Source organism: Prionailurus viverrinus, chromosome B3 (genome assembly GCF_022837055.1).
Source record: "Prionailurus viverrinus isolate Anna chromosome B3, UM_Priviv_1.0, whole genome shotgun sequence".
Classification (NCBI taxonomy): domain Eukaryota; kingdom Metazoa; phylum Chordata; class Mammalia; order Carnivora; family Felidae; genus Prionailurus; species Prionailurus viverrinus.
The window spans coordinates 95,832,311-95,858,456 of record NC_062566.1 but is presented as its reverse complement, the minus strand read 5'-3'; the positions used below and the strand labels follow the sequence as shown (position 1 = coordinate 95,858,456).

Below are 26,146 nucleotides of genomic sequence, written 5' to 3'. Positions count from 1 at the left end.
TTTAATAATTTGGGCCCTTGCTAGATCTCCATCCTTATTGCTTGTTCCTCCTTTTCACTTTATAATGCTAAATTACTTATTGTTCACCAAATACACAAAGAAGAAAACAGGTCTTTCTATTCCTTCATGCTGTTCTACCCATTCGAGCTTTGGTATAATTCAGTTGCATGTGGTTGTAAGATGTCTCCACTTTCCTGCTGCTTGTTGGCTGGTGTTGCTCTCAGCTCCTATAGGCTATTCTCAGGTCCTCGCCACATGGTCTTCTCAAAAAATTGCTGCTTCCTCCTTCAGAGCCAGCAGGGCTCTGGCTGCATTGTGCTATGACAGTCTTCTATAATGTAACCTAATTAAGGGAATGGCTATCCTAGGAATTGGGATTATACAAGATTTGTATGCTGGGAATCTTGGGGGCCATTTTAGGATTCCGCCTACCATCGGTAAATACTGTTTCTCTAAAGAGAAAAAAGTTTCTCTTTAGAAACTTTTAGGATTAAAAAAAATCCTCAATAATTGCAAACCTTGCAAGAATACATCTTCCTGTGCATGTGCTTTTATCCACTCTTTGGTTACTTAGTGGGCTCTTTCAGTCTGGCAGTTTATGTTCCTTCAGTCATAGGAAACTTTTGTGTTTATTTCAGTGATGATTTCTCCCCTTTTATTTTCTTCCTTCTCTCTTTCTGGGACTCTTAGTTGGACATTGGACCTCTTGAACCAATCCTTCACCTTTATTACATTTTCTCTCCCATTTTTCATTTTTTGCTGTACTTTCTGGCAGATTTATTAAACTTTATTTTTTTTTTCTTTATGGATGCAATATCTTCCCATCACCTTGAGCTTATGAGAAGTAGTTTTCTGAACCTTCCTCCTGAATAGTCTGTATTCTTTCCATGTTCTCTATTTTTCTGTTTGTTCTGGTCTCTTTTATGTTAGAGGCTTTCCTCAGATGTTTGTTACTTCTTGGATATCTGTTTGTGAGTTAGAATATGAAACTAAAAAGCTGATTGGAAGTTCTGAGAATGTAGATGAGACTCGTTAACTCTGAGCTCCACAGGGTGTTTCTTTTTGATGAACCCTAATGTCAGTATACTCAGATTTTTTCTTGGGGTTATTCACAATTCTTGGAAAAGGATCTTTCAGTCTTCTGCTGGGAGGACAGAAGTCTGGCCACTATATTCTGGGAACTGAGTGGGTAGGGAGCTAGGAGTGCCTCAGCATTTGGTTACTTACTCCCCTCTCTTCTGGCGTGGTATTCACACTTTCAGCTTTCCTGAAGTCCCCCCCAGATTTCTTCTGGTGTGAGGGAGGGACAGTTGCCTGAGCTCTTAGAGTCAGGGAGAGGAATCTCTGGATCTAACTTCTCTCCAAAGCTTTTACCCATTCCTCCTTATTTTTTAGCCTTTTTGCCACTTCCCCCTCCAGTATTTCTCTCCCAGTACCAGAGATACCAGGCACTGACCGATCTTGAGCAATTGTAGGATTCTGCAGTTAAAATTGAATTGTTTCTTAGCTTTCTCTCATGGCTTATGGGTTTGCTTTGTTAGACTCTAAGTCCATTATTATTCTGTTCTTTAGCTTCCAAAAATTTTTTGCCTTTTCTCTTTTCCTTTCTTCACATATGTATGTTTATCTCTTTTAAAAAAATCTCCCTGCTGTAGTTTTCCTGGGACTTCTTGGTCGAGTAAAATTAGATGTATATGTTCAAGCTGCTGTCCAAACTCAGATGTTCCTCATGGTTCTGTGTCATTTATTACATGTTTAATTCTTATGTGAAAGGACTTATTCCTTAGTTATTCTATTTAATTTGAAATATCTCTTCATTTATCAGTACCACACTGTTTTATTTATTGTTTTTTGTTTGTTTATTTCTTTATAATATGCTTATTCCTTGTCATTGTAATTTCACGTTTAACTCTTTGTAAATATGTTAGTTTTATAATGCTTGAACTATATAGGTACATTGGGAAGCTTAACCTCAGGAAATGCTGAGATGATTTCTGTTAATGTTGGATTTATTTCACAGACTTGGTTTTCTTACTCATGACTTTATTAATAAGAATTAGAGTTTACATCCAAATGTTGGAACCGTATTTCCTCACAGTGAAGACATTTTGTTCTCTTTTTAAATGAAGACTGAAGTTGCTGAAGACCCTCAACAGGTTTCAACCGTTCATCTGCAACTAGGATTACCACTGGTTTTTATTGTTAGTCAGCAAGCGACACATGAAGCTGACAGAAGAACTGCAGAATGGGTTGCTTGGCGTCTTCTGGGGAAAGCAGGAGTTCTACTCTTGTTAAGGTATCTTAAACATTGTATAGTCACTGTATTTAGCAAAACACTGTTTTTCTGTTTTTTAAATATGGCAGTATAGTCACTTGTCAATAAACTCAAATCTCTAGTAAATTGTCATATAGTTAGAACCAGTCGCTGAGCTAAATTCTGTGCGTTAATTAGTAGCTTGATTAAAATTTAGACCTTTAAACTTTGCTAACATGAAGTTCTAGATCAAGATGGAGACTAGCAAATCTGGTCTGTCTTTATGTCTGCACTTTCTGAGAGTCACTAAATTGTAATCTTTTTTCATAAATTGTGTTCAGTATAAGAACATATAGTTCTCTTTCATATTGACATCCTGATGACTGTGATTCTTCAGATTAGCAATATAAAACATTTATTTCCATTTTGAAAAAGGGACTCTTTGGAAGTGGACATTCCTCAACATGCTAATGTGGTCTTCAGAAGAGCAGAAGAGGTTAGTCATCTTATATATTGGTCTACAATGTTTGTTTATTAAAAGAAAGTTAATACATGTGGTCAGAAGTATATGCTTATTATAGAAGAAATTCTGTAAATTGCCACTATTCAAAGATTATTGCTGTTAACGTTTTGGTGTTATTTATTTTCCCTCATTTGTTAGTCTATTTCCATATCTATATATACTAGGTATATATACTATGTATATATACATATATATATATATATATATATATCCTCATTTTCTTAAAAAAATATATATATTTTTTTAAGAAAATTAGGGTCGTGCTCTATAACCTACTTTTCACATAAAATCATATTTAATTACTTGCTATTGTGCTATGGTGCCTGCCTTTGTACACTGTCTTGAACATCACTGATTGTTTCCTTTGGCTAAATTTTTGGAGGTGAAATTTGGCAAAGGAAATGGGAATTTTTAAGGATGTTTATAGAATACATCGTCAAATTGCCCTCCAGAAACCAGCAGGGCTTAGAATTTCTTGTTCCTCATAAATCTTTGCCCCTACTGAGCATTACCATCTTAAAAAAAAACTTCTCTATAGACAAAGCTCTTGTTTTAATTTGCATGCCTTTGATTACTAGTGAGTTTGAACATTTTTAAAGGCTTATTTCCCATTTGTATTTCCTTTGTAAATTTCTGCTGTTGTCCCTTTTTTTCTTATATTTTTCTTAAATTTTTCTTAAGAACTCTTTAATTCTGAACATTTCAAAATATCATATAAATATGCTAAAGATTGATTGATATGTTTATGAACTGCCAGACAGATTAAACGTAAATTCTCTTGCCTAAGTCTATGGCATGAATACTAGGTTGAGTCAGAAGACTTGAGTTGTGTTCCTTCTCGTTCTGAGACCAGAAAAATGAATTAACTTCTCCAAGCTCAATTTTCTCATTTGTGAAATATTCATAAAACCTTCCCATCTAACTTATTAGGAATTTATAAGACAAAATATGAAAATATTTTAAAAACTGTAGTATTGTTCAAATGTGTGTAGTATGTGGCTAGTATGCTCTGCTTTTTAGCCAGGTCGTGGAAAGCATACTTTCTGAAGCTATTTTTTTCCTAGTCGATCAAGATCCTTAAATGAGAAATGGTAATATTTATTATTTGGAGGTAGGTTTTATGGAAAAGTTAAAGCTCCTGCTCGTTTCCCAGTTTTGATGTCTTAAATTGTTAAAAAAGTTTGTACAGTATGAGGTAAGATAGGTTGTAAGATAGCTATCTCTGCAAAGATGTTTTCTGTAAAGGATAGAGTAGTCTTTTCTATGAGTCTCTTTATTGAGTTCAGTGCAATTTTTTTTTTTTTTTAACCTTCTCCTCAGGGCAGTAATATTCATCCTGGGATTGTATAATCATTCTTTCTTTCTCTCTTTCCAGGTAAAGATTTTGAGGGTCCTTAAAGTATAGAAGTGGTTGCAGAGATAGTATTGTATACTCATATTACTACACTACAAGCCTTGTAATATATAGTAAGGTATAAAACATATCTGTTAGTATTGCATTAATTCTTCCGATTTTTTTTTTCCCCCTATGGCAGTGATTAGCAATATAGTATTAAGAGTTTATGCTCTAGAATCTTACTTCCTAGTTCAAATCCTGCTTTGTAACCCTGGGCAAATTACTCGATTTCTATGTGTGTGTCTCTCTCTCTCTTTTTTTTTTTTCATTGTAAAGTAAGGTTAATAACAATATCTATTTAAAGAGTAGTTGGGTCAGTATATTAAAAATATATATATAAAATGCTAAATTGGCACAGGGCCAATACATTTGTAAGTGCTCAATAAACACTATTCATCCATTCAATCATTCCATAAGTATTTATTGTATACCTGCTTTGTTTCATGCACAGTCCTGGGCTCTGAGGATATAGCAGTGAACAAAAGCAAATTTTTGCCCTCATGGAGCTAATATACTAGTGGCAAGAGGCAAATACAAAACCAGTATAGGTAGAATGTCAGATGGTGTTAAGGACAATGGAAAAAAAAGTCAAGGTAAGGTGAGAGAGTAGACTTGGAAGACCTCACTGATTAGTAACCATAAAGCAAAGGAATATGCCTGTGGATATATGGGGAAAGAATGTTCTAGGCTGAGAGGACACACGTTCAGAAGCTTTGAGAAGAGTTCTTTGTGTATTAGCATAGTTTTATGAGGATAGTATTAATGCCTAGAATCTTTCTTAGTATCTAAATTTTTAAAATTTAAAATCTTAAAATCTAAGTTTTTTCATTCCTTTCTTTGGAATTTTTTTATGAAATCAAACCAAGAGGTAGGACAATAGAGTGAACAATCAAATACCTACTACCTAGATTCAACAACTAACATTTTTGATAAATGGGGCCAGTTTTTCCTCATTCTGGATTTGTCCGTTTCCTTTTGCTGTTATCTACCTTGTTCCTCTGTTCCCTTATGTTGTCTAAAAACAGGAAGTTAGATTGCCTAGCTTCATTAAGCATTTTGGACAAGATGTTGGTTTATTTGTATTTTATCTTATCTTAAAGTGGATGAGGTCTGGTTTTCTCACTTAATGATACCACATTTGAATACTGAATTAAGGTGGGGACGATTCATTCTCTCCATCCTAAGATGCATTTCCCCTATCCAATTAGCAAATAAACTGTAGGTAGAAATGCAAATAAAACAACAAGAGATACCAATACTCACCCACCAGAATGGGCTAAACATTTTAAAAGTAACAATACCAAGTGATTCTTAGGAAGGTAGAGTTACAAGAACTTTTGTATACTACTGGTAGGAGTGAAAATTGGTACAACGAAAATTGGAAAAGTATCTGGCAGTGCTTCCTAGAGCTGCAGCTACATATAGCATGCGAACCAGCAATTCCATTTCTAAGTACAAATGCGTATACATGTGCACCAAAAGACAGCTACAGTAATGTTCATAGCAGTTAGTATTTATAATAGTCCCAAGCTGTAAATAACACAAGTCCACGAGCAATATAATGGATAAACGCATGCATTAGATACATACATACATATATACTATTATATTCATGTAATGATTACATCATTGAAAAACAATAAACTGCTTTTAAACGTAAACCTCACAAGTAGTGTTGAGCAAAACAAGTGGTCACAAAAAAGTACAAACTGTATATAGTTCCATTAAACAAATTGAAAAACTGGCAAAATTGTACATGGTGATGAAAGACTAGTGATTACCTTTGGGGGAGGGTAATAACAGGGAGAGGCAAGAAGGTGGCCTCTGTGCTGGTAATAATGTTCTGTATCTTCAACTGCATGGAGATTATAGAAGTGTATCAGCTTCCTAAAAATTTGTCAAACTATATACTTAAAGTTTGTGTTCTTTCCTGTGTGAATGTTGCATTTGAATACAAAAATATCCTACAACAATATCTATGTGTATTTCAAACAAATTTAGTTTGACTTTTGTTGCTCAAACTTTTAACTCCGTTATATTTCTGTAGAAGTGAAAAATTGCTTGCTTTGAATGTAATATTAAAAAGATGAAGATATGTGCTATCAGAGAACACATACATGTAGAGTTATTTTATAGCTTTATTCAAATGTATGGTTATAATCAGGGATTATTTACTGAAGTAATCTAGTGGCCTAAAATTTCATGGTTTTAAAATGTGATCATTGGGTATTAGTGAAAGAAATTGTAATGGACTAATCTCAATGGACTAGATAGTCTAGTCTTAAAATATTCTTATAATATCTGGGGGCAGATATTAGTTTTACATTTTTAGCTAAACAGGCAATTGAATATTTTACTGGAATTGTTTTAGGATGAGATATTATTTTGAATATTTCTGTGGAGTATCAGAATAATTTTGATTGGTCCTGTTTGCAATAAAATTGCACATATCCCTTTTATATTGAGGTGGGACATACCATTATGTGTGAAATGTTTCAGACTTCAGTTGAATAATGTAGTTGTGACAAGAAGCAAGTGAGACTTTCAGTTCTGTTTTCCCATTTTTGTTTTTTCAGTAGTGCACACTATCTATATAAAGTATGCTTTGGATACTTTCTATAGAGATTGTGGAATTTCCTTTTTTGTTGTATTTAATATTATTTAAAATTTTTTTTAACATTTATTCATTTTTGAGAGACAGAGTGTGAGTGGGGGAGGGGCAGAGAGAGAGGGAGACACAGAATCCAAAGCAGGCTCCAGGATCTGAGCTGTTAGCACAGAGCCCGACACGAAGCTCAAACGCATGATCATGACCTTAGCTGAAGTTGGATGCTTAACTGACTGAGCCACCCAGGCGCCCCTTGTATTTAATTTTAAAACTGAAGTTCAAAGATTTAGTTTCATTTTAATATCAAACAAGTAAAACATTTTTATTAAAATGCTTTCTTATATTTTAGTCATGTTTTTAAAAATTCATGTATTTCTAGGGAGCGCCAGTGGAATTTTTGGTGTTACATGATACCGAATTAATAATATCCCGTGTGGAAGGTAATACACACATTGAAGAAATGCAAGAAGATGAAGATGAGGACGTGCAAAGTCCAGATATGGGTAATATGTTTTGTGATGCTCCTTCCCCCACTTCCCCTCATTCCTGCTCAGTATCCATAAGGTCAGTGACATTTCAATGAATTAACTTCCTCATAGAATATTTTGACAGTCAAGCCTATGAAAAAAACCTAATGAAATCCATTTCACATTACATTTTATCAAGTTTATTTGGTGGAAAACGTAAGGATGCTGTATTTTGTTTAGTGTGATACCTTTCATTATTGCATGCCAGGCTTCTAGCTTTTCACATCTGTGCCTTTATCTTCAAAATCAGTTCTTCCTGCTCTGCTGGTCTACTTCATGCTTAGAAATTACCCAGGAGCCACAAAATTGTCTTTTATTTTTATTTTTTCTATTAGAAAATGAAATCTGGATAAATATTGTTGTACTTGTAAATAAATCTGATTGTTGACAATTTGGAAGTAAATTTCAATAACATTTTAAAATTTCTTTTAACATGTTATATTTCTTTTTATTCTTATTGCTTATATTTTTGAAGTATTTTGTAGTTTCAGGGTTATTCCCCTAAACATTATTTGCTTCGACTGTCATTCATTCAGCTGATGTCTCCTTCCTTCATTTTGTAGTGGAATCGGTGTTTTAGCAGAGTTAAGCGATCTACCCAAGGTCTCACAAATGGCACGTGATGGAGCCTGGTCTAGAACTTAAACATTCTGGCTTGAAATTATTTATGATCATTATTATTACTGATACTTCTTTCATAAGATTAATGCTATTCTGTAATTGCTCACTTACATTTCTCTCTTATCCACTAGTCTATATTATCTCTAAAGTAGGGATTATGTCTTGTTCATTTTTGTATTCATTTAGTATATACTTGAATGTTTTACATAATACGAGTATGAGCTCTAAGGGAGCAATTTACATATTCTTTTCATGAAGTCCATTCATTATTTTGATCAAAATCTATATTATAAATTTAATAAGGGCTCTGAGCCTTAACAGTTACCAGTGACCAGTTTCTTGGATTGAGCTATGTTCTAGTTTTTTTCTAATATGCAGAGGTTGGAACTGCTTGTGGTTTAAGCCAGAGTTCTCCATAGCATTGTCATTACATGGAACCTGTGTTCTGGTCTCTTGCTCCCAGCTTTATTCCTATCATGGTTCATACAGTCCACCCTCCAGTCAAGGGAATTGCCCCTGTGTCAGCTTAATGAGATTCCTGTCCTCAGTGGGAGTTGCTTGTTTCAGGCTTTCCTTATTGCTTCCCCTATATTGCTTCCTGACTGTCTGGCCTTAGTTTGCCCTGTGGTGTGGCCTTCTCTTTCTTTTGACTCTCTGCCTGCTTTCTCTCCTCAGCCTAGTTCCTTTGACACCTTTGCCGTTTGAGTCTTGTTTTGTTGTAGGGTTTTTTGTGTGTGTATGTGTGTCTTAACTTTCTACATCTATAATCCATATTGGCCCATAATAGTGTACATAGTCATGTCCATGTACATAGTCCCCCCCAACCTTGTTTTATTCCCATTTGTATATGAGGATTACAAAAGTGTTGCCACGTAAGTACACAACACAAAGAAAAAAGGCCTTCAAAGGAAATGGGCACAGAATGAATCAGAATGAAATGGACTGAATTCTGTAAAAGGATGATATGGAAAAAGGATTAAACATGTATGGCTTAAAAGAAAGTGTGTATATATTGATGAATTGGTGAAAGGTAGAGCCAAACAGTGGGTCAATTTACAAGTGAGGGTAGCTTACTGAGAGAATAGGAAAGAGGAAAAGAAAGTGTTGGAAGAAGAGAAGAACAAGAGTAGATTGGGAAATAAGAAAGGACTGGAAGGAAAATGAAAATATGTGAATAAGAAGGAAAAAATACAGTAAAAAAAACAGGCCTTTATTTTAGTATTAGAGTCATAACTTGTTAGTGTCATGAAATGTGGTATTTTAAAATTCCTTTAAGTTAGTGTAGTACAGCTATTATATTTCAGATTTGAACACTGAGGCCCGGAGAGTAACGTGACTGATTAGTCACACGGCTGAAACTTGCTGAGATGTACTATCGTCCAGATCTAGTATCTTACTTTATAGCATTTGAAATCATATGAAAATAATACTTCCAATTTTTATTATATTATCTCCCTCCCTTCCTGTCTTTGTAATGTGTTATTATAGAGAATTATGAACTTACCGTAAAGTAGACAGGTGAATAGAACAAATCTCCTGATATCCATTACCTGGCTCCACCCAACTACCATCAACTCATGGCTATCCTGTTCCAGTCACTCTTGGCCCACCCCTTATTATTTTGTTGCAAATCCCAAATATATAGTTTCACTCCAAAATATTTCCCTGTGTATTTCAGAAATACAAAGATTCTCCTTTTAAAATGAGCATGATTAATGCTATTATTACATCTAAAAAATTAACAGTAATCTTTAATATCATCAGATAGCCAGTCAGGGTTTGCATTTCTAGTTGCATGCCCTTTCATGCCACTGTGCCTTTGCACATGCTGTTCTCTTTCCTCTGTATGCCTCCTCTGTCTTCCTTCACTGCCTACCTAAGTTTCATTTTCTTTTAATATTCAGCTAGTGTCAATGCTTCTAGGAAACTTTGTTTCTCTCATCAATTTAGGTGTCCCTTCAGTGTTATTATATAATCTATACAAACCTCCAACAGAATATTTACAAATTCAAAGTGTGTGTGTGTGTGTATGTGTGTGTTTACCCCATACACAGATGGTGGATGGATGGATAAATGAATGAGTCCACTGGTTGGTTGGTTGGTCTAAGTTAGTGAAAGGTTTTTACATATTCAAAATCCATATAACTTGCTGCACTTAGAATAAAATCTAAAATTCTTGGCTCGTATGGCTTCTTATGATGTAGCTACTGCCTACCCTAGAGTTTTCTCATACCATTTATTCTTTCATCCCATCTTGTTTTGGTTAAATTTGCCTTCCTTCAATACCTAGTATATGCTAACTTCTTTTATGTCATAGACGCTTTGAAAATATTCTTTATGCCTAAGACATTTTTTTAAATTCTCTAGCTGGAAGGCTTTGGATCTCCAAATCTAAATCTCCCTGTTACAATCTCTCATTGTACTATTTTCCTTCCTTAAACTGACACAATTTATAACTATATGTTTAGTCAGTGATCAGTTTATTGTCTGACTTTTCGGTAAATGGAAACTCCATGTGGTCAGGGACTATATCTGTTTTGTTTGCTATTTTCCCTAGTGTCCATCACAGTGCTTGTCCTATAGTGGAATTTATATTTATGTAATTTATGCATTTATATATACATTAATTTCCTTTTGAACGTTTTAGATATTCAAGATGATGAAGTGGCAGAAACTGTTTACAGACATAGGAAGACACAGTTACCTTTGGAACTCACAGTGGAACTAACAGAAGCGACATTTAATGCGACAGTAGTGGCTTCTGATAGCATAGTGCTTTTCTACGCTGGTTGTGAGTATGAACCTTTAGAGGGGACGATATTACATATTAGAACATTTAAAGTTGGCGGATCTTATTTTTGCGTTCTATATATTGCCTGTTGTAATGAGCTATGTAATAGCTTTCATAGTTCCCAGGTAGACTGCACATATTGAACAATTTACTAACTTAGATAAATTATTGTGATTCCAGCTAATGATTTTAATATTTTAACAGTTCTTATGGATCTATAGGAAATGTATTGCTTTTATCTTCAAATAATAGCCCTTCAACTATATTCCTTGCAGTATGAGTGCAGAAAATTAGTTGCATTTGGAATCTTCTTGAATGTTTGCATAATACTGAGGACTATATATTAGAATTTCTTATTAAGAAATAACAATTTTGGGAAACCCCATCAATCTGTATGTTTGTTAGTATATAGATATGGATGGAGATATGCATGTTGCAATATCTGTTGAATTTTTTGTTTCAATGTAGGGCAGGCAGTATCCATGGCATTTCTGCAATCCTATATCGATTTGGCAATTAAATTGAAAGGTACTGTAATGTGGTATGCATGCTTATTTGATTCTGAGCTGTAGCTATTTTTAAAACCATATCATGCTAAAGATGAATAAAACCACATAAGATTTCAAGTAATTATATTTGCGTCTTTAACATTACATTAATGAACCATGAGTTTCAAAAATGCTCAGAAGCATTCGTCTTGGCTCTCTTCATAGAACTGTCTTCAGTAGAAAGTGGAGAGCCTATGTATTAAGTACTGGAGGTCACACAGTCAATCCAGTAATCTTTTTGGCTGAATTGATTCATGTATTGAGTGCCTACTCTGAATCAGTTACTATTAAATATTATTAAATAAATACTGAATACACTTAAAAATTTGACACATAAGAGTCTCACAGTCTAATCAGCGATCCAAGATCTCAGTATTCTTAAAGCTATACAGTTAGATCCTCATGAACTAGGATATTTTTTATTTCAAATTTTTATTTAAATTCTAGTTAGTTAACATATATAGCAAAATTGGTTTCAGATGTAGAATTTAGTGACCCATCACCCACATACAACACTTAGTGCTCACCACAAGTGCCCTCCTAAATACCCACCATCCATCCAGTCCATCCTCCGCCCACCTCCCTTCATCCACCCCAGTTGCTCTCATAGTCAAGAGTCTTGCATGGTTTGCTTCCCTCTCTCTCCTTTTCTTTTCCTTTCCTTCCCCTGTGTTCATCTGTTTTCTTCCTTAAACTCCACAGATGAGTGAAATCAGATGGTAGTTTTCTTTCCACTGACTGACTTATCTGATTTAGCATTATACAATCTAGCTCTATCTGGTATTTCTTTTCTTTTTTCTTTTTTGTTTATTCATTTATTTTGAGAGAGAGAGAGTGTGTGTGTGAACAGGAGAATGACAAAGAGAGAGGGAAAGAGAGAATCCCAAGCAGGCTCCACTCTGTTAATGCCGTGCCCAAAGCAGGGCTCGATCTCACAAATCGTGAGATTGTGACCTGAGCCAAAATCAAGAGTCATATGCTTAATTGAGCCACCCAGGTGCCCCACAGGACCTTTCTTAATAGCCACAATCATTTAACTGTTCTATGAAACCTGATCCAGTGGTAGGCAAATAAGAATCCAAGGAATGGACTTGAACTCAATATATTTATGCCATCATCCCAGCAAAGACATAAGGAATATTGTTAGTAAGAAAGAGATAATGATGGAATCCAAGGAATGGACTTGAACTCAAAATATTTGTGCCGTCATCCCAGCAAACACATAAGGAGTTTTGTTAGTAAGAAAGAGATAATGATGGAGGGCGCCTGGGTGGCTCAGTTGGTTGAGCGTCCGGCTTCAGCTCAGGTAATGATCTCACGGTTTGTAAGTTCGAGCCCCACATCAGGCTCTGTGCTGACAGCTCAGAGCCTGGAGCCTGTTTCAGATTCTGTGTCTCCCTCTCTCTCTGCTCCTCCCCTGCTCGTGCTCTGTCTCCCTCTCTCTCAAAAATACATAAACATTAAAAAATTAAAAAAAAAAGAGATGATGGATTAGGATAGTGTTTTGTAATCATTGAATGTATCATGCTTCATATCTGTAATATGATTTCTTCCTACTGTTTTTCTTGTAAATAAATAGAAGTTTGTTCTAGTTAAACAGGCTTATTCTCATAGCTGTTATATGAATGTATTTAACATTTAGTTTTTTTGGGCACTAACCCACAGGCTCTTTCATTATTTAGTAAGTTCTTTATGGATAGGTAGCATGCCTTATACTTAGCTCACTGGACTTGACATATTGCCTTACACTGTAGAATATTTGGTTTTTAATAATTGTTGAATAAATGCATAAACTAATATAGTAGAGTTTAGTGGAAAATATATACTAGTGTACAACTTATTTATATATTGGGGACTTTTGTAAACTCAAGAAATTGCTTCCAGAAAGTCAGTCCTAAATATAACATGTTCTATATTAATAAAAACATCAGAGATTTAAAAAATCACTTTTGAACAATTTCTCCTCAGTTCATATGTTAACCACATTTGATCCAACTTTTGCATATTTGAAGTAAAGATATTAAGTCTGTAGATATTGTGATTCCTAATCTTTTTTTAAAAAAAGCAAATCCTGGGGCGCCTGGGTGGCACAGTCGGTTAAGCGTCCGACTTCAGCCAGGTCACGATCTCGCGGTCCGTGAGTTCGAGCCCCGCATCGGGCTCTGGGCTGATGACTCAGAGCCTGGAGCCTGTTTCCGATTCTGTGTCTCCCTCTCTCTCTGCCCCTCGCCCGTTCATGCTCTGTCTCTCTCTGTCCCAAAAATAAATAAACGTTGAAAAAAAATTAAAAAAAAAATAAAAAAGCAAATCCTGTTACTCTCTTTCAGATTCTTCTTTATGGTTACAATCTATGGAAAGATTCAAGTTTCTTCTTTTAGGTTCTCCAGGCTCATTGGCAAAATATTAGAAGAAAGAAAATAAAAGGGGGGAAATATAAACCATATTGAAGTAATAATTAGATAATGTCCCTGAATAATAGAATTATCCCTCCATCCAGCCCATTTGTCAGATACTAAATGAAAATGGAAAAAGATTCCTTTACTTTCTTCTCTATTAATGACCAAATAAAGAGCCTACCTGATCTCTCAGTCCCAGGACTCTGAGTTGTGTGTGTTTGTAGAATAAAAAGCGGATAACCAACCCAAGACGTGATTTCCTTTTTCATTTAGTACGTTCTTTGTAACAGTCCTTTTAGTAATTAGATACTGGATAAATGGAGTGTTTTAGAAGTTCAGGGGGCTTAATGTAGAGACATGTATAGGTAACTATAGTGTTTTATGTCTGCATTGAAGCCCATACTATAACTTTGTAAATTAGGAGAATATTCTAATACTTTGGGCATTTAGTCCTATAACCTTTCACATTGACTTTGTGGGGAAAAGCCACTTTTCATCTTAGTCGAAGATGATGAAGGATATTTTATCCTCAGTCACAAGGTGGCAGCAAATATCAAGTATTTATACTTACCTAGCCTCTAGCTTAGAGAACCTGTTTGGTTTTTTTTGTTTTTTTGTTTTGTTTTGTTTTGTTTTTTCATTTAAATTAGGAACACTGTTTGAAATTCCTGCATTGATAAAGTATGGAGGTTGTAATACTGCAGGCGTCTTAGAATATTAGACTGTTCTAGTTGAAACATGATTAAATATTGAAACCATTTTACTTAATTAAAAAAAAATTTTTTTTTTCAACGTTTATTTATTTTTGGGACAGAGAGAGACAGAGCATGAACGGGGGAGGGGCAGAGAGAGAGGGAGACACAGAATTGGAAACAGGCTCCAGGCTCTGAGCCATCAGCCCAGAGCATGACGCGGGGCTCGAACTCCCGGACCACGAGATCGTGACCTGGCTGAAGTCGGACGCCTAACCGACTGCGCCACCCAGGCGCCCCTATTTTACTTAATTTTTAAAGTTTATTTATTTTGAGAGAGAGTGAGAATGTGCCAGTGTGGGAGGGGCAGAGAGAGAGGAGAGAGAGAGAATCACAAGCAGGCTCTGCATTGACAGCGTTAAGTCCAACCCGGAGCTTGTACTCATGAACCACCTGGGCCGAAACCAAGACTCAGATGCTTAACCAGCTGAGCCACCCAGGTGCCCCTAAATATTGAAACCATTTTATCGGGAAAAAAATTAAAATTTTAAATTGATAACTTTAATATAAGTTAGCCTTATCACTTTTTTCCCCCATTTTATTCATTTTTCAGTTTTGAAGATAACATCAAATTTTTCAACTTGGGCTGCAGGGACAAAGGAATAATAACTTTTTTAGCAGTGATAGACCTGTTGAGAATGCCTATTGAAGGGAAAAAACTGCATTTGTAATAGTTCTGTATTTCATACTTGGGTGGCATTATATAATACAGTACTCTGTATGAATAAGTATCACTAGATATTTGTTGACGAAATGATTAAAATAACAGATGAAAGAACTTTGTAGAGAAGTCATTTCGCAGATGTAATTTCAGAAGGAATAAGGATTTATTTTTGTTTATATGTTCATACAATATTCAGGTTTAATATACTTTAGTGTTAAAAATGAAATTTTGTTCATGAAGAAATGTCAGGGTACATTCCACAAATTTTCACTGGGTACGTACTAAGTAACAGACATTGTGCTGTGCAGCAGGAATATAGTGGTGAATAAGACAGACTGCACCCTGTATGAGTTATCAAACAGATAGCTAACAGGAAATCTGAAGTGATAAGTTATTGCATCTGAGTGGTATAATCTAGAATTATTTAAGATAAAAATTTTTAATATTTAAAAATTTTTGGTGACAAAATATTAAAATATTTCAGTTTACAACTTTAATTATATGGTGAGGTTATACCCTACATTAGGAAATATCCCAAATTGATACAGTTTCCTTCTTTGATACAATATTAAGGTTTCCTTTTATTAGAATGTATTTTTTACTCTCAGTAGTTGAGTTGTGTGGTTCTTGTTTTATTTGGGTTTTGATCTCATTCTGCCTAACAATTTACATATTTTGGAGAACTTTACATATATTATTTACAGAACAAGTAAGAATCTGTATTTGTGATTCTACTATATGTTTTTTAGGCAGAAAATAAAGTATTTAGATAGGATGGGGTACCTGAAGCCTTATATGAGTCTCCTGTATGTCATTTATTCACACACTGTTGAGGTGTTTCATGTAGAAGGACTCCTCTAGATGTGAAAATCAGTGTTGAGTAAAACAACACTGTCCCTACTCTCAAGGAGCTCTCTTCGTAGAGACAGACATTAGTCATATAACAACACAAATGAGTATGTAATTAATGAGACAAGGACAGGAGATGGTTCATAAGAGCATAGGAAACTGATGTAGATTAGCGTGTCTGAGAAGGCTTTCTTGTAGTGATCATACATGCAGAGATCTGAAGGGACGAGAGAGACCTAATGGCAAAGGTTGGTAGGAGTTGGCTGATCCCAAAACAGATATGAGTTTTGAAAAGATATCTATCTCTAGGTTCAGGGTAGAGACATAATCAGGTTCAGGGAGACGAAGTAAGAGCCTATTGTATTATGTAGGAGAAATGATGGCTGGAGTACAGTCAGTAATGAAAAATGGACAGATGTGAGAGGCAGTTGACCCTTGAATAAGGTGGGGATTAGGGATACCAACTCCCCCGCATTGTCAAAAATCCTCATGTAACTTTTGACCTCCCCCACACTTTACTAATAGCCTGCTGTTGGCTGGAAGCCTTGCTGATAACATAAAGAGTCAATTAACATATATTTTGTGTATTATGTGTATTATATACTGTATTCTTTTAGAAAGTAAGCTAGAGAAAAAAATGTTAAATTGTAAGAGAAAATACATTTATAGTACTATACTGTATCAGAAAAAATCCATGTGTAAGTGAACCTGTGCATTCCAAACCCATGTTCAAAGGTCAAATTGTATTTAATTTTTTTTTTTTTTTACATTTATTTATTTTTGAGAGACCGAGCACAAGCAGGGGAGGGGCAGAGAGAGGAGACACAGAATCCGAAGCGGGCTCCAGGCTCCGAGCTGACAGCACAGAGCCTGATGCAGGGCTCGAACTCACAAACCATGAGATCATGACTTCAGCCGAAGTCGGATGCTCAACCGACTGAGCCACCCAGGCGCCCCAAGGTCAAATTGTATTTAAAGTTTAGGTGGTCTGTTTTCTTCTTAAATTCCACATGAGTGATGTCATATGTTATTTGTCTTTCTCTGACTAATTTCGCTCAGCATAATACTCCAGCTCCATCCACGTCATTGCAAATGGCAAGATTTCATTCTTTTTAATGGCTGAGTAATATTCCACTGTGTGTGTGTGTGTGTGTGTGTGTGTGTGTGTGTGTGTGTGTGTGTGTTTATATATTTATATATACCACCTCTTCTTTATCCATTTATCAGTCGATGGACACTTGGGCTCTTTCCGTAATTTGGCTATTGTTGATAGTGCTGCTATAAACATCAGGGAGCATGTGTCTCTTCAAATTTCTACTTTTTATCCTTTGGGTAAATACCTACTAGTGCAATTGCTGGATGGTAAAGCAGTTCTATTTTTAACTTTTTAAGTGAGCAGTGGGTGTTGTATGCAAGTGATGAATCACTAAATTCCACACCTGAAACTAATATTACACTGCATGTTAACTAACTGGGATTTAAATAAAAACTTGAAACTCTAAAATAAAGTTTAGGTGATAAGATGGAAAAGACATGCTGATTGATTTGACTAGACATGGAAGTTTAGGAATGGAGTGACACTAAAGGTGATACTTTGTTTTCTGATTTGTGTAAGAATGGCAGCCTATAGGCAGGAAACCATAGACATATTGAATTTGAGGGCATTTCCATTCAAAGAGAAATACAGAAGGCAGTAGGGATACATGGGTCTAGAACTGTAAGGAAGAGGCTGGGTCAAAGATATAAATATAGGATTCATTCTGTTGTTGATAATTACTGAGATTGTCTGGGAAGAGAGTGTATAACAAGAGAAGGCAACTTAAACTGAGCCTTCAGAAACTCCTATCTCTGCTGTCAGAAGAACATGCAAAAGGGACCAAAACAGAACAGCAGAGGAGGTGGGGAAATAAGCCAGAAGGGGAAGGTGTTGCAAAAATCAGGGGAAGAGAGAGTCCTGCAGAAACAGTTCATGCTGATGAGAGGTTAAAATAAGAATGGACAATAAAAATATTGTCAAGTCTACCCAACTGAGTTTTCTACACTAATATTTATAAAATGTGCATTTTCGTTTTATTTAGGCACATCCACCATGCTGCTTACTAGAGTGAACTGTGCAGATTGGTCTGATTTATGTACTAAGCAAAATGTTACTGAATTTCCAGTTGTAAAGATGTACAAGGAAGGCAAGCACCCAGTATCTTATGCTGGTATGTTAGGAACTGAAGATCTCCTAAAATTTATCCTGCTGTAAGTATTCACATTCTTCCTAAGACTTTAAAAATTTTAGGTCTATAAACCTTCTAATTCCCATGCTTTGTTGACATACTTTGAATAGGTTAAGGAGTAATGAATTGAGATAACAGGATAAACGGTGGGGAGAGCCTATCCACATCACTTTTGGGGAGATAGAAATTTTATTTAATGAGAGTGATTTTTTTTTTTTAATTATAAGAGTATTTAATTGTCTTTGTTTTGTCAGATATTTATCGTGTGGAATGTAGTGTTTGCTAAGTTCAATATGTTTTATTTTTTATTTTTTGCAAGCTGAAAAGTGTCTTTAAAAATTAATTTTGAATGTAGTTATATATTCATCCAGCAACAGGATTTCATGCCCAGTGAACATAACATCTGTCCAGGAAGCAGAAGAATATTTAAGTGGGGAATTATATAAAGACCTGATCCCCTACTCTAGTGTGTCTGTGCTGGGACTATTTAGCCCAAACATGACCACAGGTGAGTAGAAGTGAACTTTCAAATTATGTAATAGTTAAAAACTTGCTTACTAGCTTTACTTTTAAAAAGGAATTAGTATCTTTCTTAAATTATAGAGAACTCAAATTATAGAATTTTTAAAATGCAGAGAAATTTGAAGAAAAAATAAAAATCCAAAATTAGAGTTATTAAATTTTGATGTAATTCCTTCCCTCATTTTTCTTTGTACCTATCTTTGTACCTACCTTTCTTTGTACCTAAAGCATATTAATATGTTTTAATATAATTGGACTAGTACTGTGTATCTAGGTTAGTAACTTGCTGTTTTTATTTAATATTACATGGGTTCATCTTTTCCATGTGATTAGTATTCTTCAAAAACATTATGGCTGTGTATTTGGATGAATATACTGTAATTTATTTACCAACAAATAACACCTGTTGTTTTCCTTTTTTCTTTTTGCTGTGAAGAATATTTTTATTTATGCATCTTTGTGTGGAATTTAGACCATTTAATGGATAAATTTATAAATTGATAAATTCCCAAAAGGAGAATAACTATGTTTTCTATAAGCTGTGTGTTATATGTGTTATTCATTTTTAGAAATGGGTTTTTAGTGCTTGTCTAATGAATTACTATGAGATTTTTATGTATTAAGGTTATTAAGTTCTTGTCATTTGTTTCAATTATTTTCCCCCAGTTTGTTTAGTTTTTAGCTTTGTTTAATAATTTTATATTTAACAGTTTAAAATTTGTTTTCAAATCCATTGATTTTGATATTTCTTCCATTGATTTCAATTATAGAAAATCTCTATCATCTTTATCAGTTAGTATTCACCTATATATTTTCTTTTTGCTTTAATTTATAATATTTTCTTACTCTGTATTATCTTCCTTTGAATATTTTTTTAAATTGTGGTAAAATATACATAACATAATTTACCATCTTAACTATTTTTCAGCATATAGTTCACTAGTGACAAGTATATATACATTGTTGTACAACTAATCTCCAGAACTTTTTCATTTTGCAAAACTGTAACTCTGTACCTATTAAACAACTCTACATTTCCCTGTTGGCCTAGTCCCTGGCAGCCTCCGTTCCACTTTGTATCTCTATGAATTTGACTACTCTGGGTACTTCCTGTAAGTGGAATCATACAGTATTTGTCTTTTATTGGCTGGCTTACTTAGCATGATGTCCTCAAGGTTCATCCATGTTGTATCATATGTCAGAATTTCCTTTCTTTTAAAGGCTGAATAATATTTCGTTGTATGTATATAGCACGTTTTACTTATCCATTCATCTGTTGATGGACACTTGGGCTGTTTTTACCTCTTGGCTATTGTGCATAATGCTTCTGTGAACATGGGTGTTCAAATATATCTTCAGGACTCTGCTTTCAATTCTTTTAGATATATACCCAGAAGTGGAATTGCTGTGTCATATGATAGCCCTACTTTTAAATTTTTGAAGAACCACTATACTGTTTTCCCTAGTGGCTGTACCATTTTATATTCCCACCAATAGTATACAAGGGTTCTAATTTCTCCATATCCTCAGCAACACTTGTTATTTTCTGTTTGTTTGTTTGTTTGGTTTTGATAGTAACCATCCTAATGGGTGTTAGGTTTGATTTGATCATGGTTTTGATTTTCACTTTCCTAATAAGTAGTGATATTGAGCATCTTTTTATGTCTTGTTGGCCGTTTGTATATCTTCTTTGGAGAAATGTCTATTCAAGTCCTATGCCCGTTTTTTAATCAGGTTATTGTTGTTGAGTTGTAGGAATTCTTGATATATTCTGGAAATTAACCCCTTATCATATATATGAATTACATATATTTCTTTCTGTTCCATGGAATACCTTTCCACTTGTTGACTGTGTTCTTTGACCTTTTTTCTTTTTAAGTCTTTACCATTTAGATATTTTTTGTGCATGATATGAAGTTAGGAGACAACTCTATTTTTGTCTAAATAGTTAATTATCTGTTTTCCCCTCTTTTTTTTTGATTCCACTGTCACCATATTAAATCCATGTCTGTATGTGTGTATATATATCTGTTTAAATGTTTTCTCTTTTATTCACTTTTATCTCCCTAATAGTTTTTTAATACGTGTTGAATATATAATTGGGTCAACTCTGGTTTGCCTTTTTTTGCCTGTTGACTCTTCCAGGTGAACTTTGGTCCTTTACACATAATTGTCTCAACTTATTTGTATGTCCGTTGCTTGTTTTATGCTTCACTATTATCTCTTTAGTTAGTTTAGTCTACATGGAATATGCTTTCAATTTCTTCTGTCATCTTTTTCTCTATATGGGCTTCTATAGTCTTGTATTGTAAACTCAGATTATCATTATTCTTGAACTTTTTTTTTTGCATTATATATTTCTCTTTGAATTTTTTGCATTTTTCTAGCATTTTATTATGAAAAATTTCAAACTTAAAGCAAAAGTTGAAAGATTTTATAGTGAACAGCCATATACCCATCATCTAGTTTCTACTATTAGCATTTAACTTGTACTTGACTTAGCATGTGCCTGTGCATCTATCCATCCTTCTTCCATCCATCAATTACTTCATCTTATTTTTGATGCATTTCAAATGTTTTTTCTTTTTTAAAAAAATTTTTTTAAATGTTTTATTCATTTTCTGAGAGAGAGAGAGAGAGAGAGAGCAGGCAAGGGGCAGAGAGAGAGAGGGACACACAGAATCCAAAGCAGGCTCCACAGCCCGGAGCCTGACGTGGGGCTCGAACTCACGAAACAAAATCATGACCTGAGCTGTAGTCAGAAGTTTAACTGACTGAGCCACCCAGGCGCCCCAAATTAATGTTTTTTTTTTTCATTCAGCGTTGATACATTGCTGATAGCAATTAATTTTACCTTGTTAGTTTTACATAGATAGCATCATAGACTAGAGTGTTCTTTTGATATCACATCTTCTCTATTTTTAGACTATTTTTTTCTAGCTTCATAGGAATGTCCTACAATAAGTTTTAAAGGAAGTGTACACAGGGCATTCTTCCTAACTGGTAATATTGCTTAGAATGTTATTCTCTTGCTTTTGCATACGAATGGTTTCTTGACTAGGTAACAAAATCCTTAGTGGTGTTTTTTCTTTTTTCATCATGTTAGCTGTTGGCATTTATCTAACAAACCTGCCCCCTTACTTTTCTTTCATTTAAGATGAATTTCAAATTCTGAATAAAATCTTTCAAGGATATTTTTATGGAAAGAATATCCCCATATCTAGCATCAGACTTACAGATAGTGGATACTATCTTCTATCTACTTATTAAGTTTGCTTTCTACAAGTTTCTGTCTAGTAATTTTTCCCCTCTACTTGGCCTTCACAATCTTTTAAAATAAAAGCCAACATAACTTACTAGAAAGAAATGATAAGAATATGAATGTGTGTTCTGTGACTTCCCATCTTAGAAGGCAAAGTCCTAGAGGGGATAGCTTTTTCATTTGTATTTTTATGAAAAATAGTGAAATGAGGGAGTTTATTTTTTACTCCTGTATTTTTGCCTTTCTAATGTTTTTGCTTCCACCGTTGACTTTGTCTTCTGTCTACCTCTGGTGCCCTGAGGTTGTCATTTATTATTTACTATGGGCCTCCTTCCAAAAAGGATTAAGGTCTTTAGATAATAAAAGTACACATACAATAAAATCATTAAAACAAGAATAAGAGTTAAGCCATAAAAGAGTAGGGGATAATTATGTAGAATACTTTGAAAACACTGCAGTTGATCATAAAAGTTAACCGTAAGTAATCTGGTATCAACTGGAAACAGAAAGATGAAATTTTTGCCAGCTAATCATCGTTATATGATAAATGGCAACATAAAAGTTCGGATGCTGACTCATCCACAGAGAAAACTTTTCCCTGATTGTAAATGCTGAGAGGGATTTTACATATATCTTTTATGTAAGAGATCAGCACAGGGAACAGTATACTTTATGATAATTTTGTACAAATGATAAGATTTACATATAATTGTCTCTCAACACAAGTCAAAGGTATAGAGATCGTTTTGCTGTGCCAGAATGATGTAATCTGGGGACAATGCTTTTTTATTATTTCACTAGATTGATTGTTCTCAGACTTTTCAGTCAGGTATTCATTTCTCTTTTTTGTTGTTTTTGTTTTTTGCAGATGTCCAGGTCATAGTTACTGTACTTTCAATATCTATTGAATGAGAAAATGTGTAACAGTAAAAGGCTACTATGAATTCATTAACATTTTATGTACATTTGTATTTGACTCATAAATATAACTACTGACATTTACTGTGCAGTTATTTTATATCAGATACTGATTTATTGTTCATGTAGATTCTAATGATTTAAAAAAAATTTTTTTTAATGTTTATTTATTTTTGAGACAGAGAGAGACAGAGCATGAGCAGGGGAGGGGCAGAGAGAGAGGGAGACACAGAATCGGAAACAGGCTCAGGCTCCGAGCCGTCAGCACAGAGCCCGACGCGGGGCTCGAACTCACGAACTGTGAGATCATGACCTGAGCCGAAGTCGGATGCTTAACCGACTGAGCCACCCAGGCGCCCCGATTCTAATGATTTAAAGATTAATATAATGCGAATTCAATGAGGGCGAAAATGTCTCCTTTGTCCATTGTTTTATCTGCGAGGTCTCTCTCTGTTTTTTTCCCTCTGTAATTAATAAGTATGTTTTGGGGATAGAATGTAAGACTTTGTAAACGTCCTGTTTCTCATTATACTTTTGCACTCCAGTGTTAGAATCCATTGCTTGAAAGAGCTATCACTATGATGGTTGCCAGTGGAAAATTTCTAACTCCCTATTCTTTCTATATACATACTCAAATAGTTCTCCTGTAAGAGCTTTTCCTTCTAATTTGTTTGTTTTTCAGTATGGACACCTGAGTTCCTATTTTATTCAGTGGGTTATAATCAGTTACAATCATTCATTTGCTAACATCTCAGATTTGGTCAGTGGGAGCCCCTTCAATCTGACTCCTGTGTCCTTTTGACATGTCTCCATCATTCTTTCAGTATGTCCTTTTGGCACAAGATGTTCCCAGTTTCATTTGTGGGATCAGCCATTTCTCCAAGAGTCTAGGTTCCTTTTAGTGGGACATTGAATTCAGAAACCAAGATCTAGGGATTAGGAGTGCTTTTAGTTACTGGAGGGCTCTTGTTTCTCAACTCTTGTTGACAGAGCTAAAAAAATAAGTGTGTGTAGTAGTATGTGTATATATGTGTGTGTATAAATGTAACTATTCAATAAAATGTGATAGTGGGAAAACAGTATTGCTAAACTACTGTATTTATTTTATGCAATTAAAACATGTTTATAGTTACACAACTAAATATTATAACTATTATTACATCCCAGATACATTTATTGTGATTTAAAAACCTTTTTATTTAGATTAATTATTTTTTTATACTTGGGGTTGCAGTATATTCTGACATATATGCTGTTTTCACCAAGGAGGAGAATATGCTTGGTTTTAAGTGTTCAGAGGATAACTGGCAGTCTGGTTTAGTAGAAGTGGATATGTTTCTACAGTCTTAAATGCTTCCATTATGAGCAAGTAAATTTGTGAAGAGCCTTTTAAGAAACGTATTCATGAGTAGAGAGGCTTCTGTGTGAGGAAAGTACATGGAAATATTAGTGTAATTTTCCACTGTTCTTTACCGAAAAAGAAAAGAAGCTGAAACAGGTTCCATTATGTCATTGCTTTAGCTAATGATCATCAATTATTGACCAGAATTTAGCTCTGTTTTCTCTTAGAAATGAAAGTATAGGGACTCAGTTCTTTCCAGTTTTTTTCATATGAACCTTTTCTGCTTTGGTGTAACACAGGCTTTAGAAAATATTTTCTGTGATAGTAACAGTTTCTCATTAAATTCATGGTTATAAATAGCTCTGAATGCTGCCTACTAGCTGACTGTGCCACTTTATTAGTAAGTTGGCTTTCCTGCAGTGTTTCTCAGTCTTGTGGAAAGTATGCATCCTTTTTAGAGAACATAACCTTGTGGTTATCTGATGGTAAGAGTGCTGATGCTCACACCAGAGATATAGTCATGACTGCTAAGGTACAGATCTTTTGGGTTCAGCATATCCAGAGCACGAGGTGCTTTATGACTCAATTCTTCCATCATGAATTTTCTGTTTGAGCTGCCATGAACCTTCCTTGTAGTGAGCTAAATTATCATTTGGTCTTCACTTGGCAAGAATACATCATTTATATAAGTTTTCCTCTGCTCTTTTCTCATTGGTCTGCAAGTATTTAATTCACAGTTGCTTCTTGGTTATAAGATAGTCATTAACATGAATCAGAATATACTATTACCTATGATACTGTATTCAGAATGCTATAGAAATAATAATTTTTAAATATCCTAACAAATGAGAAAAGACTGACGCATAAATTAATCAAGGTTCAAAAGTAACAAAAACACATTACAGAAAATACAGGAAATAAAAAAAGATACAAATCCCTCATAATTGCAGAATCCTAACACAGACATTATTAAAGGACTATAATTTCTAATCTTCTATTTTTTCTGTGCATATAGGTACTTTTAGATTTTGTAATGACAGTGCGCACATTATTTCACATATCTCCTTCTCTTTCCAAACTATATGTAAGGCAACCAACTCTATTTACCCACCTTAGAGTGTAAATTAAAAAGCAACAAATATTTATTCAGTAACTCTGTATGATTAGAGTGCTGTAAATCTGATAAATCACATTTACAGTACATTTGTTTAGGGAACCATAATTGCATTATATCAATTTACATTTCTATAGTAATCAAATGTCATAAAAAGAACACAGATTTTAGAACCACTAAGTCATATAAGATCTACCTGTAAATATTTATCTTTATAATTAATTTCTAATAAAGCACAATCATTTATAAATCTGTCCATCGGTTGAATAGCACACATAATTTTAAAGGTTTCAGATTTTTGTCTTGTCTATGTATTTATAGCAAAAGAAGATTTCACCAAAGCGGGAAACTACCTAAGAGGATGTGTTATCACTGGAATTTATTCTGAAGAAGATGTTTTGATACTGTAAGTTTATTGGTCTTCTAATTTTAGAGAGGAAGAAGTTTGCAAAATAATACATTGCTAGTTTTTACACAGTTGAAGGAAAATAGGGCAGCAATATAACTAACTTTGATTTTTAATTAAATGTTTAATTTCCTTGTAAGAAGATCTGGGCAGCAGCATCTGGCTATTTAGAATTCTTAGATATTCTTTTGCTTTAGGCTAGAGTCCCTACTACAGGGGCAACCTTGGATTCATAATACTTTATCTTTCTATAAAAATTTTTCTGGTTTGGGTTCTATTATCTGCAACTTTGGTTCTGTGAAATTGTCATAGTTTTGGGGGGAATTTTACTTCTTCAAGTGTCCAGGTTTTGATTTGCCACCAAGGTATATATAAAAATGAGAATTTCCCCATGTTGTTGCTCTTTTAGCCATGTAAGTTGCTTTATT

The 26,146-nt window shown here is 34.4% G+C and overlaps 1 protein-coding gene across 4 annotated transcripts in view; it reads left to right on the top strand.

The window, feature by feature from the left end:
* Positions 1 to 26,146, top strand: part of TXNDC16 (thioredoxin domain containing 16) — a 137,173-nt gene that overhangs the window by 62,320 nt on the left and 48,707 nt on the right. For 3 of the 4 annotated variants that reach the window (XM_047862814.1, XM_047862815.1, XM_047862817.1), the window contains 8 exons: positions 2,130 to 2,296; positions 2,690 to 2,750; positions 7,161 to 7,284; positions 10,577 to 10,720; positions 11,189 to 11,248; positions 18,008 to 18,176; positions 18,526 to 18,662; positions 25,634 to 25,718. In XM_047862814.1, the coding sequence (XP_047718770.1) occupies positions 2,130 to 2,296; positions 2,690 to 2,750; positions 7,161 to 7,284; positions 10,577 to 10,720; positions 11,189 to 11,248; positions 18,008 to 18,176; positions 18,526 to 18,662; positions 25,634 to 25,718 (947 nt within the window). The remainder of the gene's footprint in view (positions 1 to 2,129; positions 2,297 to 2,689; positions 2,751 to 7,160; positions 7,285 to 10,576; positions 10,721 to 11,188; positions 11,249 to 18,007; positions 18,177 to 18,525; positions 18,663 to 25,633; positions 25,719 to 26,146) is intronic. The other variant, XM_047862816.1, reaches the window with a different exon arrangement.